The 17,309-nt window shown below is 48.9% G+C and overlaps 1 protein-coding gene across 2 annotated transcripts in view; it reads left to right on the forward strand.

The window, feature by feature from the left end:
• Positions 1–17,309, forward strand: part of SFXN5 (sideroflexin 5) — a 102,846-nt gene that overhangs the window by 57,992 nt on the left and 27,545 nt on the right. For both annotated transcript variants that reach the window (XM_065662455.1, XM_065662463.1), the window contains 3 exons: positions 6,515–6,605; positions 10,455–10,570; positions 13,094–13,179. In XM_065662455.1, coding sequence (XP_065518527.1) covers positions 6,515–6,605; positions 10,455–10,570; positions 13,094–13,179 — 293 coding nt within the window. The remainder of the gene's footprint in view (positions 1–6,514; positions 6,606–10,454; positions 10,571–13,093; positions 13,180–17,309) is intronic.

Consider the following 17,309-nt stretch of genomic DNA (forward strand, 5'->3'; position numbering starts at 1 on the left):
CAGCGGAGAGACTTTATTACTGATCTCCTTCACCTGAGAGGTGAAGTCTGCTTGAGCCTAGCGTTAGTGCTGTGAACAGTGTTAGTGTTCTAAGGGATGTGTCGCAGCCAGCTTTGGCAATCCCTGTGCTTGCATCCTGACAGCCACAGCTCAGTGACCTGGATCTTTGATGCCACTGGGGACGTGGAGCTGTTGCAGCGAGGCCAGAAGAGGCCATGGAGATGCTGTGAGGGCTGCAGCAGCTCTGCTCTGGAGCCAGGCTGAGAGAGCTGGGCTGGGGCAGCCTGGACAAGAGAAGGCTCCTGAAGGGGAGACCTGAGAGCAGCTCCAGTGCCTAAAGGGGCTGCAGGAAAGCTGGAGAGGGGCTTGGGACAAGGGCCTGTAGGGCCAGGCCAAGGGGAATGGCTTGAACCTGCCCGAGGGGAGACTGAGCTGAGCTCTTAGGCAGAAGCTCTTCCCTGTGAGGGTGCTGAGGCGCTGGCACAGGGTGCCCAGAGAAGCTGTGGCTGCCCCATCCCTGGCAGTGCTCAAGGCCAGGTTGGACACAGGGGCTTGGAGCAAGCTGCTCCAGTGGAAGGGGTCCCTGCCCGTGGCAGGGGGCTGGAGCTGGAGGAGCTTTAAGGTCCCTTCCAACACAAACCAGGCTGGGATTCTATGATTAAAAAAAGCTTGGAAGTATCGAACCGAAGTGAGGAGAATCTTAAGAGCTTCTTTTAGATAAATTATCATAGAATCATAGAAATTAGAGTTGGGCTGGCTCATTGCACTCACAAAATTAATGTGTAATAAAACCCCAGGATCTTGATATTTCCCCCGCTCCCTGTTCAGGAAGGACAGGAGCTCGCTGGACCGATTGTTCAGTCTCATCTGTGTGCAACCCGGGGTGGGGAGAGCATCCTCACAGCACCCCACTCCGTTGGTACCACCAGCCAGGGGTTGTTGCTCCTTCCCTGCTCCCACTGCACACTTACCTCACACACGCACGCACCATTTTTCACTCTCCTCTCTAGGTGGAGGTGCCCCTGTGGATTTTTCTAATCCCAGCTCCTTCTTCCTGATAATTGTTTGTGAGCCGTGTGGAGCCGCGGCATTGACAGCCTGTGAATGTGGTGTGATGCCCGTAATCAGGTTGTGAGGCGGCACAGGAGGCCACCCACTGCCCTCAGCACTATCGGCCGCTTAGGGCGGTCAAGAAACACTTACAAGCTGGAGGCAGTCAGTGCAAAGTAGGGCGAGGGGTGGGAAGGGGATGGAGCGCGGCTGGGCCCTGCCGCAGAGGTGAGCTGTTGTAGGGAGACAGGAGGAGAAGCAAAGGAGATCAGAGGAGCTGGTGGTAAACTTGTGTTTGGTGCTTGAAGGTTTTAAATGAAGTGGTGCCTGGCTCTAGAATCTGGGTAGCTGTGCTTCCGGTATCTAGCGCTTCCAGTATCCCGAGGGAGCCTATGAGAATGCGGAGAGGGTCCCTTCATCAGGGACTGCAGTGATACAAGGAGAAGAAGTGATGGGTTTAAACTTAAATAGGGAAGATTTAGGTTGGATATAAGGAAGAAGCTCTTCCCTGTGAGGGTGCTGAGGCGCTGGCACAGGGTGCCCAGAGAAGCTGTGGCTGCCCCATCCCTGGCAGTGCTCAAGGCCAGGTTGGACACAGGGGCTTGGAGCAAGCTGCTCCAGTGAAAGGGGTCCCTGCCCGTGGCAGGGGTTGGAAATGAATGAGCTTAAAGCTCCCTCTCAACCCAAACTATTCAGCATTAATTCTCTCTTTTCCTGCTCATACCTATCCTGCAGTCTTGCTTCTTTTTCCACATGACACCATTTTCTTCCATTGAAGCATCCAACTGTGGGGCTGCTGTGGTCATCCCTTCTTCCGTCATCTCAGGTGTCACTCAGGTTTCCTGTTTTCCTTTCTCTTGCTCCTCTCTAACTTCCTTCTCCATTCGGATTGTTAATGCTTTCCCTTCCCTTATACTCCTCCATTCTGTTCTCCTTGACTTGGTAGAGCTCCAGTTGGTAAACAGCCCAGTTTTCCATCTCTTTGCCTCCATCTTCACCCCTCAGCCCTAATGAATTGATTTTTTTCCTTCCTTCTCCTAATGCTCTTTTCTTCACTTCAGCTGGATGGGACTCATCAGATCCAATTAGTGCTCTAATTCAGCAATCTGGTGATTTGAGGGCTGAAGGAGAAGCTTCTTTGGAACCAGTCCCTACTTCCAAGTTGGCTTTCTAGGTCAGTTGGAGCAGCCAACTCCAACTGCAGCGGTCAGGGATTGTCCCGATGCTGATGGAAGCTGGGAAAGCTGAATCCCTTAAATCAGTGGAGATCTTGCCAACACAGTTAATGAAGCCTAGAGAGCGGCTCCGCAATGTTTAGGAGGTGTCATAGAATCCCAGACTGGTTTGGGTTGGAAGGGGCCTTAAAGCTCCTCCAGCTCCAACCCCTGCCACGGGCAGGGACCCCTTCCACTGGAGCAGCTTGCTCCAAGCCCCTGTGTCCAACCTGGCCTTGAGCACTGCCAGGGATGGGGCAGCCACAGCTTCTCTGGGCACCCTGTGCCAGCGCCTCAGCACCCTCCCAGGGAAGAGCTTCTGCCTAAGAGCTCAGCTCAGTCTCCCCTCAGGCAGGTTCAAGCCATTCCCCTTGGCCTGGCCCTACAGGCCCTTGTCCCAAGCCCCTCTCCAGGTTCCCTGCAGCCCCTTTAGGCACTGGAGCTGCTCTCAGGTCTCCCCTTCAGGAGCCTTCTCTTGTCCAGGCTGCCCCAGCCCAGCTCTCTCAGCCTGGCTCCAGAACAGAGCTGCTCCAGCCCTCGCAGCGTATCCATGGCCTCCTCTGCACTTGTTCCAGGCAATGTCCCCCTTGCTTGCTGGACTCCAGATACTCCTTTATTTCATAAAAATTCCCTCTCCAAATTAATCGAAAGAACTTCTTGGATTCCTGATGTATTTACTGCTCTAAAACTGGGTTAAGATGTGGAGGGATGAGGATGTATGTGGTAAAGGTAGATCTGTATCAAATGGCTCGGTTGTTCCCAGCTTCAGGCATTGAAAACCATTTAATTGGGTTCAAAATAATCAGAAAGGAAAAACAAAAAGAAAGCAGGGCTTGTTTCAGAAATTCCTGTGGTTTAATATTCATGGCTTGGTGGATACTTTGAGTCAAGCAAGAAAAGAAAAGGAAGCAGAAACCTTGGTTCGGTATTACACAGTTGCTCTTTTGATGGTGTCTGGTTTGGTTTTAACATCACAAACTTTCCTTCTGCTGAGATCACGCTGTTGATGCTGGAAACAAAACCAGGAGGAAAATATATAGCAGGGATTCCTGGCACTTGAGGAAGAGGGATGGAGGAAGGACAGAGTGCTGCCAGAGGTGTAGTAGAGCCCTGAGTAAAGTTACTCTCCTGTTATCACTGTTGTGTCCCAGTTTTGTGTTGCGGGATATTAGCAGCCGTTGTGGTGTGGTGTATCCTGGTGTCCAGCTTCCCCGGGCTTGTTGGGAAGCTCCATCAGCTGCATGGAGGAAGTGCTCTGGAAGAAGAAACCTCAAATAAGTAGGCAATCTGGATTTGTCCCTTAGTCTGGATCGCAGTGCAGGAACATCCCAAACCTGTACTGCTCTGAAACCACTTGTCTTGGCTGCATTGAGACATGACCAGTGTAGGTGTCTTCACTTGAGCTGCATCCCTGGACTCCTTTGATAGTCGGCAGGGATAAATGGGCACATCTGGGACATTTTATGTGAGCGCCCATAAATGTCCGTCTCGGAGATTAAAAACCCTCACAAAGGCTCATTTCTCTGCACTGGGCTGCAAAGGAAGTCTGTAGGATGAGAGGAAGAAGCCTTAAGTTCTGCCAGGGAATGTTTAGATCGGATATTAGGGAAAAACCTCTTCACAGGAAGGGTTGTCAGGCATTGGAGCAGGCTGGCCAGGGCAGCGGTGGAGTCACCATCCCTGGAGGTGTTTAGAAGATGTGTAGACGTGGTGCTTAGGGCCATGGTTTAGGGGTGGCTTTGGCAGTCATGGGCTCAATGATCACAATGGTCTTTTCCAACCTAAACAATTCCATGATTCTGTGTTTCTACCGCGTTGGGTGTGATGAATCCCCCCTGACTCTGTTACGTGTTTCTGCCAGTGTGGTAGATCCCAGCTCTATGACTCAGGCTGTAGGCAGGGTGATGATAATAATACTCCTGTGGTTGTTTTCTTAGGGATGAATTTGCCTCTATAATGAGTGTTCTTTGGCCAGCCTTTAGGAATGAAACTCATGAAGCTGTCCTTGACGGCCCTTTTGCTTATGGCGCTCCGAAGCGGAGGAGAACCTGCTCGTTGTTGGATGCTCCCCTTGACCTGTTTACCCTCATCCCGCTTTGTGACCTGCAGGAAAGAGTTCACAGATTGGCTCAAGCAATTTCCAAACTGTAAAAAACAAACCCTCATTAGCTCCCTAAATCTGCTCCTGGTGTTGGGAATTTGGGAGATTGGATTGAAACCTACAGCAACATTTAATTTCATATTCACAGCGGGGTGGTTGCTGTAAGTGGAGGAGCCGGTTCATCTGCAGCACCAAATTGAATCTGAAAGTAAAATGCTTTTATTGCCACTCTCCTCACAGCGGGGTCTCTCCCAGCCTCATCTTTGCTGTTGCAGAAGCTGCTGCTCTTCCACTTCATGGTCAAATCCTTCCATTAAACCTACAAGCCGAGGCTGCAAACCCAACAAGATTTGTCATCTGCACAGATGAATTCTATCCAGGCTATAAATACCCAAATCCATGGGGCAGTACCAGCAAAGCCAGGCTTATGATTGTCTTCCCTTTAGTCTTAAAGTCACCATTTTAGAGTGCTTTGTACTTTCTGGAAGCATTCAGATTTTGCAAATATGCATCCTGACACTTGGAAAATGCAAAAAGAAATAATAAAAATCAGTCATTTTTGAGGGGGAAGAAGATTAACACAAAGCCTTCATCCTTGCACAGCTCAAGAACCACCGCTGTGGTTTCTCCTGGGCTCGGCCCTAGAGCCATAGTGGCCAAGGAGAAGAGGAAGGATCCTGCTTGGGGTCTTGGTGAAAGCCTCGTGGGGCTCTGGAAATGCTCCATGGGTTTTGCAAACCAGCATTCTGCTTATGCAGGGCTTACCCAGCAGTTGTGCTTCTCAACATCATCCTCTCAGCCTCCAAAAAGACGAGATGCGCTGCGGGTGCATGTATAATGTAGCAGCCTGCAAAATATGTTCTCCCCTGCTTTCCTTTTCTTCTTTTTCCTTTCTTTTCCCTTTTTTTAAGACCCCAAATCACTATTTGTTGGCAGGTTTTTGGCTTTGGCTGATTTTTTTTCTTAATTTTTTTCAAATTTTTCTGCATTTTTGGCTGAAAACTGTCCCATTTTCAGCCTGAAATAATCCGCACTTTGGGGCTGTTGGGATTTTGTTTGCGCATTTGGATGAGGAAGAGAAAATATTGTGAGGGAGAGTAATTTGAAGACATTAAAGTCATTCCCTGTGAAGAGGTTTGTTTAGTTAATAACCCCAGCTCTGCCTGAAACCAGTTTTGCTGGGAATTCTCTGACTATCACTACTATCCAACCACGCTGAGGCTGACGAGGCAGCGACTCTCCTCCGTGCCGCTTCCATGAACATACGCAATGACTTAAATCCCTGCAAAGCTGTGGAGAGCTCTGCATTATTCAAGTGGTGGAGGAGGCAACAAGAAATGATCCATGGCTATAATAAACTGCCTGCTGGCTCTTTGTGTCTAGTAATAGCTCCTTTAGAGCCCAAGTGTTTGCATTGGAGTGAGGTGGTATGGTTTGCACAGACCCTGGGAGGAGGAATGAGTTGCATTGGGCAAGCCACCACCTTTGGGCTTTGTTCTAGCTGGGTGAGATCTTTCAGCCCCAGATATTTTGGGGTGGATGGGGAAAATGCCAGTGAAGTGGGTAAAAATGCAGCTAGGGGCATTTCCAGGGGGACTGAATGGTGTTGCAGTGATTTCTAGCTTGTCTTTTAGCTTGGAAGGGGTTTAAATCCAACGGTTGGGTTCAACCCTTTATTTAAACCCAATGGTTGGGTTCAACCCTTTATTTAAACCCAATGGTTGGGTTCAACCCTTTATTTAAACCCGATGGTTGGGTTGAACCCTTCCAATGGTTGAGTTCAACCCTTCATTTAAGCCCAGCATTGGGTTCAACCCTTCTTTTAAATCCAGTGATTGAGTTCAACCCTTCATTTAAGCCCAACAGTTGAGTTCAATCCTTCATTTAAGCACAACAGTTGGGTTCAAGCCTTCATTTAAGCCCAATGGTTGAGTTCAACCTTTCATTTAAGCCCAACAGTTGGGTTCAACCCAGCACAGTTAAACCCTGCAGGGTGTGCCGGGTTTAGTTCTCATATGCTTCTGCATGGGGAGAGACCTCAATGTGTCCCCTTGAAGAGCTCTGCTGCTGTCTGCAAACTGTGACATCTGCCCTGCTCCCTGTAGCTAAACGTTTCTGCTTCTCTGTTTTGTTTCTCTTCTGTTCAAAGGTGGGCCTTAATGTTCTGGTTCAGAGAGCAAACAAGTTTACCCCTGCCACTCGTCTCTTGATCCAGAGGTTTGTGCCATTCCCTGCTGTCGGTAAGAAGTGACGCCTTTTCTCTATACTCAAAGTGTTGGCTGTAAACCTACTGGTAGCTAAAGGACACCTAACTCCTTCCTTCCTGCTTTATGCCACCATAAAGCTGAGGTCCCTGAGCTGGTGCAGACAGCAACAGGATGGTGCAAAGCAGCATCTTGGCAGGAGAATGAGGCAAAGCTGCTGGTGGAGGCAGCTCATGAGGCTTTATCAAGCTGCACTTTCCACTCTCAAGCAGTTTACAAAATGATCAGTGTTGACTGGTCCTCGATCATCCAAATTCAAGAGGCTTTAATCTGCAAGAGCTGGTTTGAATCATGTCAAATCAAACCTTGAAACAAGCGGTAGTGTTAGGGGCTTTTACAATACAAATGCAAAGAAATGCTCCTCCTCTGAATATACAGATTTCTACGAGCTGCTGATCAAAAAAAGACTGAAGTGTGTGAAGAATTAAGGCTGCTGCTGCCTTATTGCAGCACAAAATAAACCCTTCTGTGTTTTAGCAGCAAACTGCTCCATGTTGGAGGGAAGGGACATGCTGGACTCATCCTTTGCTGCTGAAGCCTGCAGTTAGAATGTTCGATTAGTTCAGGTTAGATATAAGGAAGAAGTTCTTTGCCGTGAGGCTGGTGGGACACTGGAACAGGTTGCCCAAAGAAGTGGTAAATGCTCCATCCCTGGCAGTGTTCAAGGCCAGGTTGGACAGAGCATTGAGGGGCAAGGTCTAGTGTGAGTTATTGTGGCTATGAAGAAATCACCAGTGGTGTTAGGGTGATTTTTTAATGTATTTATTTATAAAGATGGTGCAAAAAAGGGTCCAAGCATGCAGGAAATCAGTGATCAGCGGGGTTTTGCTCCCTGTTGCAGGTCGCTTTTCAACTGTGTTGATGCAAAACTTCCCTTTAAGCTTTTTCCTTTGCAAGGGCCATATCCTCAGGGCTTCACTTGAGGTTGCTGAGCCTCTTCACCTACCTGGTGCTCTCAGTTCCACTGGTCTTTTTACTCCTTTTGTTACAGAGAGCTGGTTGCTCTGACCCTCCAACCTTCAGTTCCTGCATTGCTGGGGTTTTTCCCCTTTTCTGCCAGAAAAACAGCCTCTTGCCCTGCCTGCAGAGCAGGAGGTGATGGGGATTGTGGTCTGTGATTGCACTCGATCTTGTTTCTGAGCACGTTGCTTGCACATCTATGGATGTTATTATTGCTTTCCCAAAGCTTCCTTGGAATATCTCTTTAGAATATCTCTTTCAGCTTTCTTACGATTTCTATAACCAGAAGGGCACTAGAGGTGAGCACAAGACTGGGTTTGAGTGAGAGATGCACATGGAAAGCCTTTGCCACCGGCTTGATCTGCTTCCATCCCAAGGTGCAAGGAGAAAGAGGTTCTGCTTGTGGCGGCATTGATTGAGGACCCTTAATTAATTTGTTTAGCCTGCAATTAATTCTCTGGTGCTTATTTTATTTGTGTACTCTCATGCTTCATTATGTGCCAGGACATCAGGAATCCTCCCACTAATTGCCGCTGTGTGGTTTTGAAAGCTGCGAGTTACTGGTTTGCAGACCTGGACAAACTGTTTAATTAAGATGCATCTTCCCATTGCTTTTGACCCCCCAGCCCCCTGCGTAAGGGCAGAATCTCACTTTCTCTACATGAAAAAGCTGGTGTAAAGCTCTTGCTCCACAACCATTAAGCCCTGGTTCTTCCTTGCTCCCTCTCACTGGGCTGAGCTTGGTTGATAGAAGCTGGAGAATTGGAGGAATGCATCAAAGCTTTGTGGTCTCCATCCAGCTGGGTCAAGACAGGCTGAGAACACTGGGGCTGTTCAGCCTGGGGAAGAGAAGCTGCATGGAGACCTCAGAGCAGCTTCCAGTGTCTGAAGGGGGCTGCAAGGATGCTGGAGAGGAGCTCTTCATCAGGGACTGTAGGGATAGGACAAGGGGTGATGGATTCAGACTGAAACAGGGGAAGTTCAGGCTGGAGATAAGGAAGAAGCTCTTCCCTGTGAGGATGCTGAGGCGCTGGCACAGGGTGCCCAGAGAAGCTGTGGCTGCCCCATCCCTGGCAGTGTTCAAGGCCAGGTTGGACACAGGGGCTTGGAGCAAGCTGCTCCAGTGGAAGGGGCCCCTGCCCGTGGCAGGGGTTGGAGCTGGAGGAGCTTTAAGGTCGCTTCCAACACAAACTGGTCCGGGATTCTTGAACCCTAACAGCATCCAGTGAGTTGGAGAAGCCTCCAGCTGTGGTGGAAGCAACGGATCTGCACACCCCATCATGAGTCTCACAAGAGCTTTGTTCTGGTGGATCCCGCCTCGGCCAGAGCATCTCTGCTGGCGTGGTTTCATGTGTTCAGTCTTGACTGATAGCTAGAAGGACGGCTCATGTGAGTGCTAAAGAAGAGAAATGAGAAAGGAGGGGGGCTAAACTCCCTTTAAATGAGCTGCCTGCTTGCTTTTGCATCCAGGATGAAGGAGCTGGAGGGTTGGTAACACAGATATTTTGATAGATGGGAAGAGTGGTCTGGTAGTTCGAATATTAAAGAGAGAGACAGAGTGTGCGTGTGTGTATGTTCCTCTTCTTCTCGAGTGTAAGGAGCATTTGTCACCACAAATCAGCCTTGATTGCAGCGAGCTGCGATGCTATAGGGCTCACCCACCCACCACCCTCAAAAAATTAGACATTTGTTATATGACATGAATTGAGATTAATTAGTGAATATTAACCCATCAAGCAGTGCAGAAGCACATTTTTGGAAGCCATGGTACTTGCAGCAACAGTGGGTTTGTATTAGTTCTGGTTGGAAAGTTTGCAACAAAATGTGCTGGGGAGGGGAGGGGGGTGATGCTGGAAGATGCCAGTTTATCCAAACTTCAAGTTGTATAGGAATTAGCAGCTTTGCGATGGAAAAATGAAGCAGTGACTCAGCCCCGGAGAGGAGCTGAACCTGGGAAAGGTGTTTCACATCCCTAAGTCATTACTCAAGGAGGAGAATTTGGGATCATCTTGAGAAGGGTACAGAAGCCATAGGCTGGGTGAGGGTGGGGGGCGTCAGAAAGGGTCCCAGATCTGCTCCCACCTCTGCAGGGCCGAGATGTGGGAAATGCCACTTGGGAAGCAGATCCAAACCCTGCTGGTTTGCGTTATAGTTCAGATCAATATTGTTAAAGCAAAGAAACAGGTCTCCAAATTAAGCCCACAGAGGTATTTTTCCCCTAAAACGTGAAAGAAGGGCAAATAGTCAGCAGGACCCTCGCTAATGGGACATGTGTCCACGGAACCAACCCAACCGTGTCCTATTTGATTAAAACCCCTAAGTTTGTCCTTTTAAGAGCTCAGATCTAAGTTCACCTTCGTTGCTGAGTGGAATCCCTCATAGTGTATTTCCAGCATCCCTGTTAAACCCGTTATTCAAGAAGAGGTTATCTGCTGGCTTAGGATGGGGAGTTAAAACCAGCTCTGGGATGTACCATAAGACAAGGCAGCTGTCAGTCAGCAGTGCCTGGCTGGCTGAAAGCAACTGGCAGCCCAGGGCAAGGACCTGTTTGACTTAGTAGATTGACATGGTGGGTGAAAGATCCCTATGGAGAGTGGGAGCTTGTGCGAACACCAGCATCTGGAACTAGTGTTTCTTTGCATCAATACGTTCCTGACTGTGGCAGCAGATCCCTTTGCTCTTGGTTATTATTCTCTTCTTGGGAATCACATCTTAGTCTTGGTGTAAAAGTAGCTCCTTGACTTGCAGAAACTTCTTGGCAGATTGAGGCAGGCGAAGCTGAAGGGCTGTCGCGGCGAACAGAAGCCTGCCATTTGGTATTGACCAGGCCCGCGCTGCTAATCATCGTGCTTTTCTCATCCTCAGCTAGTGCCAATATCTGCAATGTTGTCCTGATGAGGCACACGGAGCTCGAAGAAGGAATTGATGTTTTGGACAATAACGGAAACATTGTCGGGTCTTCCAGGATTGCAGCAAAACACGTATGTACCTGTGAGGTTCCTGGTGGGCATTCCGGGGAGCGCGGACACGACTGGCTTTCAGGCTTAACAAGTCCCACAGCCATGGGAGCTGATGGCTCGGAAGAGCTACAAATAGAAGAGATTTAGATACTAGGAAAGGATTCTTCCCTGGGAGGGTGCTGAGGCCCAGGGTGCCCAGAGAAGCTGTGGCTGCCCCATCCCTGGCAGTGCTCAAGGCCAGGTTGGACACAGGGGCTTGGAGCAAGCTGCTCCAGTGGAAGGGGTCCCTGCCCGTGGCAGGGGTTGGAGCTGGAGGAGCTTTAAGGTCCTTTCCAACCCAAACTACTCTGTGATGATATGATACGATACGATACGATACGATACGATGAGAACGACACATCAAAACTCATTGCCTGCATTGTATCCACACATGCAGTTGTGTAGCCACCAAACAGAGTGTGCCGGTGAACGCAGGCTCACGTCATGCTGGCAAATTCAGCTCACCCTGATGGTTTAGAAGGGTGCAGATTGACATCAGGAAGATCCTGTACTACCCTGCTGCTTTCACAGCCTTAGGATTTCTTTGTGGAAACATGTAAGCAGTTGATGTTGAATACGAAGTGAAGATAACTTGCACCTTTTTCTAAATGAGGAAGTCTTCATTTTGGAGCTGAGTAGCTTTTTAACCCTCGCCATGTCAAAACTGCATGAACGAAGCTTTGGGAGGGTAGCCAGATGTTGTTATCCCCATCCTAACACCTGGCCTGGTTTCCCCTGTAACCCTCTACGCTGCCATCTGCCTGCAATTATCCCCTTTTCTTCCATCCTCACATAGTTTTGTCTTCTGAGCATCATCTGATTGTCTGAGACATGTTGTTTCCAAGTGGGCTTTAATCTGAAATGTAAAGCATGTACCAAAGCACACGCCCAGGCAGAGGAGTTAATAATATAATGCTTGGCATTTCTCTCGCTCCTTCTGTCCAAGGCTCTTAAGGCACTTCGTAGACAGCAATTAATGTACAGATTTACAGTCCTCGGCAAGAAATGGGGGATCTCTAATATCTCTCCATATTGTTGTTTAACAGGGAGATTAAAACAATCTGTTGAAGGGCTTGGAGATACTTACTTGAGCCAGTTTTCCTCACTTCCAGTAACTGGCTTCAGGACCCAAGCTTTCCCCTCTCCATCCTAATGGTTGAGAGGAAGAAAACAACATAGAAAATAAGTAGTCAAAGTGCAGGTTCTATAAATGGGGTTTAGGTGGAGTTTAAACATCAAATATGGGACTTCTGAGAAGTTCTGCCCAGCTGCCAGCTAATCCCAATGCTTCTTCCTAAATAGCTTAGTATACGGGTTTGTCATGTAAAATTTGGCCTCAGTAGACACATATGTGCCTCTCCGAGACCTTATCCCAGACTGGAAGGATTGAGTGCTCCCAAACCTAGCTGTATTGCGTGATCATTTTCATCCAAAATCCACAGTGTCCTCTGCCTGGGTCTGCCAAAGCCCCACGCGTGGTTGCAGAGCTTGGGGCATCCCAGTTGGGTGCTGGCAAAGGTGGTTGGAAGATGGAAATGAAGACACAGTGGTGGTTCTGCACCTTGCTGGAGTGACCATGGTCTTCTCTCGGACTCATTTCAGGGTAACTTATAGGTATCATGCTGCTCTGTTTGCTGCTTCTTGGTGTATCTCGCTAGGAAGAAAGCACCAGTGGATGGACAGCCATAGCCCCACAGTTGGGTGTCTGCTTGGGAGAAGAGAGGACTATGTGTTACAATGCTTTGTCATAAACCACCAGCGATTAAAAAGCAGCAACAAATCTTGGAGCAGAGAATAAGGTGCTGTGGTCCCCCAGCACATCACTGAAATCGAATCTCGGTCGAGGGAGGAGTTGAATATCACACTGAGATATTCCACCTCACAGCATCTTCCAGGCAGCTGTTTTGCCTCTCCAGGCAGCACTAACATGGTTGTGTAGGAATATCATAGGATCCCAGACTGGTTTGAGTTGAAGGGACCTTAAAGCTCATCCAGCCCCAACCCCTGCCATGCGCAGGGACCCCTTCCACTGGAGCAGCTTGCTCCATGCCCCTGTGTCCAACCTGGCCTTGAGCACTGCCAGGGATGGGGCAGCCACAGCTTCTCTGGGCACCCTGTGCCAGCGCCTCAGCACCCTCACAGGGAAGAGCTTGTGCCTAAGAGCTCATCTCATTCTCAGTTTAAAACCATTCTGTGGGATAAGATGGGATGTTTGAGCATTTTGGTCACGTAAACTGACATCAGGGAAGCGCTTGAGTGTCTGGTTATTCCCCTGGATTTGTGGAATGGGCTCCAGCCTGTTGTTTCTATCAACAGAGCAAAACCCGGTTGTATCCCAATAGCTGATAGCAATGTTGAAAGCGTGTGTTGGTACATTCATTCACATCGACACAAGACAGCCTAGCCAAAGCATTTCTGTGTCCACATCTTGCTTGCTCGGCCCAGGTACGTCCTGGGATGGGTTTTAAAAGTCTTGGCTTTGTTTTGTTTGTGTTCCTGTTTCAGGCACTGCTAGAAACAGCCCTGACCAGAGTGGTTCTGCCAATGCCTATACTGGTTCTACCTCCAATTATAATGTCCATACTGGAAAAGTAAGTGGGGGGTAATACAAAGAGGGGTTTTTTTCAATGGGAAGGGAGAAAAGAGCCACGGTTGATGTTATCCTTTGATATTCCTAAGCATCAAAGACTATATTTTGCTTATTAAGATGTTGGTGTTCCATCATTTTGGACCATTTTGTAGGTGTTATATTGATGCTGTTATTTTAACGCATCTTTCTGAGTCCCCAGCAGTTTGCATAACCCTATTCCATAGGGTCAAGGTGAGCCAAAACTCCCTGAATTCAGTGGAAAAGTATCCCTAGGTTTTCAGCCCTCTGCTTAGCAAACGTTAGAGCTGCCACGTGGGGTCACACTAAAGGTCTTGGCTTGTGTTCAGCCAGATAGGGAGTGTAGGGACTTGCTGACCGTGCATCACACCCAGACCACCTTGGCCACTGTTGGACTTGCTTAGGCCCTATTTGAACTCCAGTGGCTTGGACTTTCTTGGAAGAATGTATCATAGAATCATATATAACAACATGGTTTGGGTTGGAAAGGACCTTAAGATAGATCATCCAACTCTAACCCCCTGCCACGGGCAGGGCACCTTCCCCTAGAGCAGGTTGCTCAGTACTAGGAGAGTGGACAGGAAAAGGCAGAGTTATTATTTCATATCCAGTTATCTTCTATCAAAGTTCCCAGTAGGAACCCCCCCCAAACTGCCCTGTCCATTGGCCAGTCTCCCACCTTCCTTCCCAGCACCTCTTCTTTTTCCTTTGCCCAGAGATGCTCGGAGCCTTTTTGGATCTCTTGGGTGCCTGTGGCTCTTTGAGGACACCCATCAGCAGCTCAGTTGGCATGAATGATCCATGAGGTGGGGATCACCTTTGCCAGCCCCTGGAGACTGATCAGTGCATTGAAAGATGGGGATGCTAAAGGGCTTGCTACCTTTGTCCTGACAGCCAAGCTGGAAGCACTCTCTAAACAAAGCTGTTGGTAATGGCTGCTCTAAAGCACTCCACTGACAATGTAAATAGCAATTAGTAGGGTTAGGGATTGACCCATAACTTTTTTAGCCTTGTTTATCCTTGTAGAAACACCCCTGGGCAATTTTCTCTCCTGAAGGGAAGGGCTGGAGCTGCTTCTGTAAAGTTGGGCACTGATTTTTAGCATCTGCGTTTAAATATATAGATATAGTGTGGTATCCATCTAGCACCTAAGTGTCAGTTCCCCCCATGACCTGGGTGTGGGGGGAAACAGGGTGTCAAACTCTGTTTTGGCAGCTGTAAAGTAAGTTCTTTCAGCTCTTTGGAGCCGAAATACACTGTTTTCCCTCTCTTTTCTAAAGGGACTGTGGTGGTTCCTTGCAGCAGGGCACAGTCTTGGTAACACCTTCTGCTGTCTGGAGATGGCTGCTGTAGACACAGGGAGCAGGGGTAGATTCCAACATGGCCTTGAGCGCTGCCAGGGATGGGGCAGCCACAGCTTCTCTGGGCACCCTGTGCCAGCGCCTCAGCACCCTCACAGGGAAGAGCTTCTGCCTAAGAGCTCAGCTCAGTCTCCCCTCGGGCAGGTTCAAGCCATTCCCCTTGGCCTGGCCCTACAGGCCCTTGTCCCAAGCCCCTCTCCATGTTTCCTGCAGCCCCTTTAGGCACTGGAGCTGCTCTAAGGTCTCCCTTTGGATTCTTGGAAGCCTGTGAGTGAGAAACAGCAGGAATAGGGAGAGGGGTGTAGTTTGACCACGCAGCTGAAGCTGCTGGTACTGCTGTAGGACATGAAAGCATCCATCTGATGCAAAAAGCATCCCTTTCCACAGCTGAGCGATTCTCAGTCCAGGTCTCCACTCATGTATCTTTTAAAGTGGTTACTGGAGGGCACAGGCAGGGGCGAAAGCTCATTTTGAGAGAAAAACTTGGAGCATTTGGTGAAAAGTTTAACTTTTTTTAATTCAGTAGAATTCGAGTTAGCCCAGGGTGTTTTTCATGGGAGTCATAGCAAGGAATGCATTATCAACTTATTTATAGACATCCTTACAGTGTCTATAATGAGAAAGACGAGCGTGACGGCTTATTATTTGGAGATCTGGAATCAGAAGTGGCAATCTGGATCCTCTCCTAAGTCATTCCCACTTGGGGATGTGGGGAAGGAGGAGAGCGATTCTCCTGCCTTGCGCTGAGGCCGGGGTGGCTGTGGGTGCCAGCGCTGCCCTCGGGTGGGAATTGCACCCCACCAGGAGCACCCTCCCTGCTCCCAGCAGCGGTTTTGCCATCCATGGAGAACTCCTTCCCTATGGGAAAAGTTTATTTTAAGTGGCCAGTTCCTGGTCGCCGTCTTTCCACTTGGATCCAGGTCTTTCCTCTCTCTCAGCCATCTCTCCATCTGCATGTTTTAACTCCCCCAGCTGCCTCTCTCGTCTCTTGTGCCATTTTTTTTCAGCTCTCTTGGCTTCCCTCGTCTCTTTGCCTGCTGTGTATTTTAACTCCCAGGGCCGCCTTCTCTGCTCTCCAAGGAATTCAATGTTACCTCCCACTGCTGAGCTCCATTCTTTCCCCATGTTTCATGCATTTCCTGCTGCTTGGACACTCTGTTGAAGCAGCTAACATATAGAATCCATGTTTATTTTGAGCCTGCATATGCCATGCAGGGAACACGGTGTCAGTTATTTTGTGCAGATGTATTCTCATTGAGGTTTTATAAATAATATCCGTGTTGGCAACTTTAATACGGAGAAATATTGGGTTTGCGTCGTCTATGAGACGAAGACGACGCCTCTATGGGGTGTAGCTGACTTTGGAGCAGACAATGGGGACTTCATTAGTTTCTGCCATGTCACAGGGATGTGGGGATGGCTGCATCCACTGCGTGAAGATCTGAGCAACCTGGTCTGGTTGAAGATGTCCCTGCTCATTACAGGGGAGTTGGACTAGATGAGCTTTGAAGGTCCCTTCCAACCCAAACCATTCTATCATAGAATCATAGAAGAGAATAGAATTCTATGACTCTAAGTTGGACTTCTTGTCCCTCAGACATTTCCCTTCATTTGAATGCTCCTGTGAATCCTTTGTTCTGGGGGTTATGATGAAATTTGGGGCATGGGGCTGGTTTCTCCCAGCCACCATCCAAGATTTCTCCAGCGGTCTTTGTCCAGCTTCCAACTCCTGGCATTGTTGAGCCCGTCTATGTGTCGACCATCCAGGTCTGTGTGTAAGTGTAATTTCAGGTTCCCCTGTAGCCTGAGCTCTGTGGTGGGAGGGCCCAAATCCAGTGGTACTTGGTTCATGTGGTCTGCATAAATGAGGGACAAGTGATGGACAAGTAGTGATGGACAGTATCTGCTGTGGACACATTGAGCTAATGGCAGTGGAGACTGAAGAGCATAAGCTCTTCTTATCTCCTCATCCTAAAGTTTCTTCTCTGCCTCACAGTACAAGCAACCTCGGGGGGTCTGAAGCACAGCAGGATGGGCTCCAACAGCTCATGTATGTCAGGCTAGACAAGAGGAGGCCCTAGAGCGGACTGTGTGGTGCTATGGAGGGCAGATAAAGCTGGAACTATTGACAATGGGCAAGAGAGAACAGGGCAGCAGAATAGTTGTGTCCAGAAAAGAGGAGTGTTTCTATTCTTTCTTCATGTCCATATCCTGATCTTGTGGCGGAGCTGCCCCAGCATGTCAGCATCCTCCTGCAGCAGTTGTCAGGGCTGTTTCCCTGTAAAACTCATAAAATTGGGATGCTCCCAGGCTGGATCAACGTTCCAGAGCTGCTCTTGCTTGGCTAAGTCGGTCTAACCATGGAAAATGGATAAAGCAGTGCTCAGCCCATGGCTTTTCGGTGCTGGAAGGCTGTTTCCTTCAGCTTAAACCATGGTTTTCACTGCAGAAAGGGGTGCGAGGGAAGAGGCCCTCCTGGGCCTCGTGTTCGTGGCCTTTTCCTGGGGATATTTCCCTTCTCCAGAGCATTTCCTACAGGTGCTTTTCCCTCTTGGAAGCGCGAAGTGGCTCCGTCCGGCTAAAGCCTCGCTGAGGTTTGTTTAAACTCAAGCAGCTGCCAGCAGCGACACCTTAAACTGCTGTGGCTGTTTCCAGAGTAAACATTGAAACTGCTCCTTTAATGGTGTCAATCAAGCACTGAAATCCCCCCAACCACACTCGCTTCGCATCTGCTGTGTCCTCTGGAGGGGGC

Source organism: Lathamus discolor, chromosome 1 (genome assembly GCF_037157495.1).
Source record: "Lathamus discolor isolate bLatDis1 chromosome 1, bLatDis1.hap1, whole genome shotgun sequence".
NCBI lineage: Eukaryota > Metazoa > Chordata > Aves > Psittaciformes > Psittacidae > Lathamus > Lathamus discolor.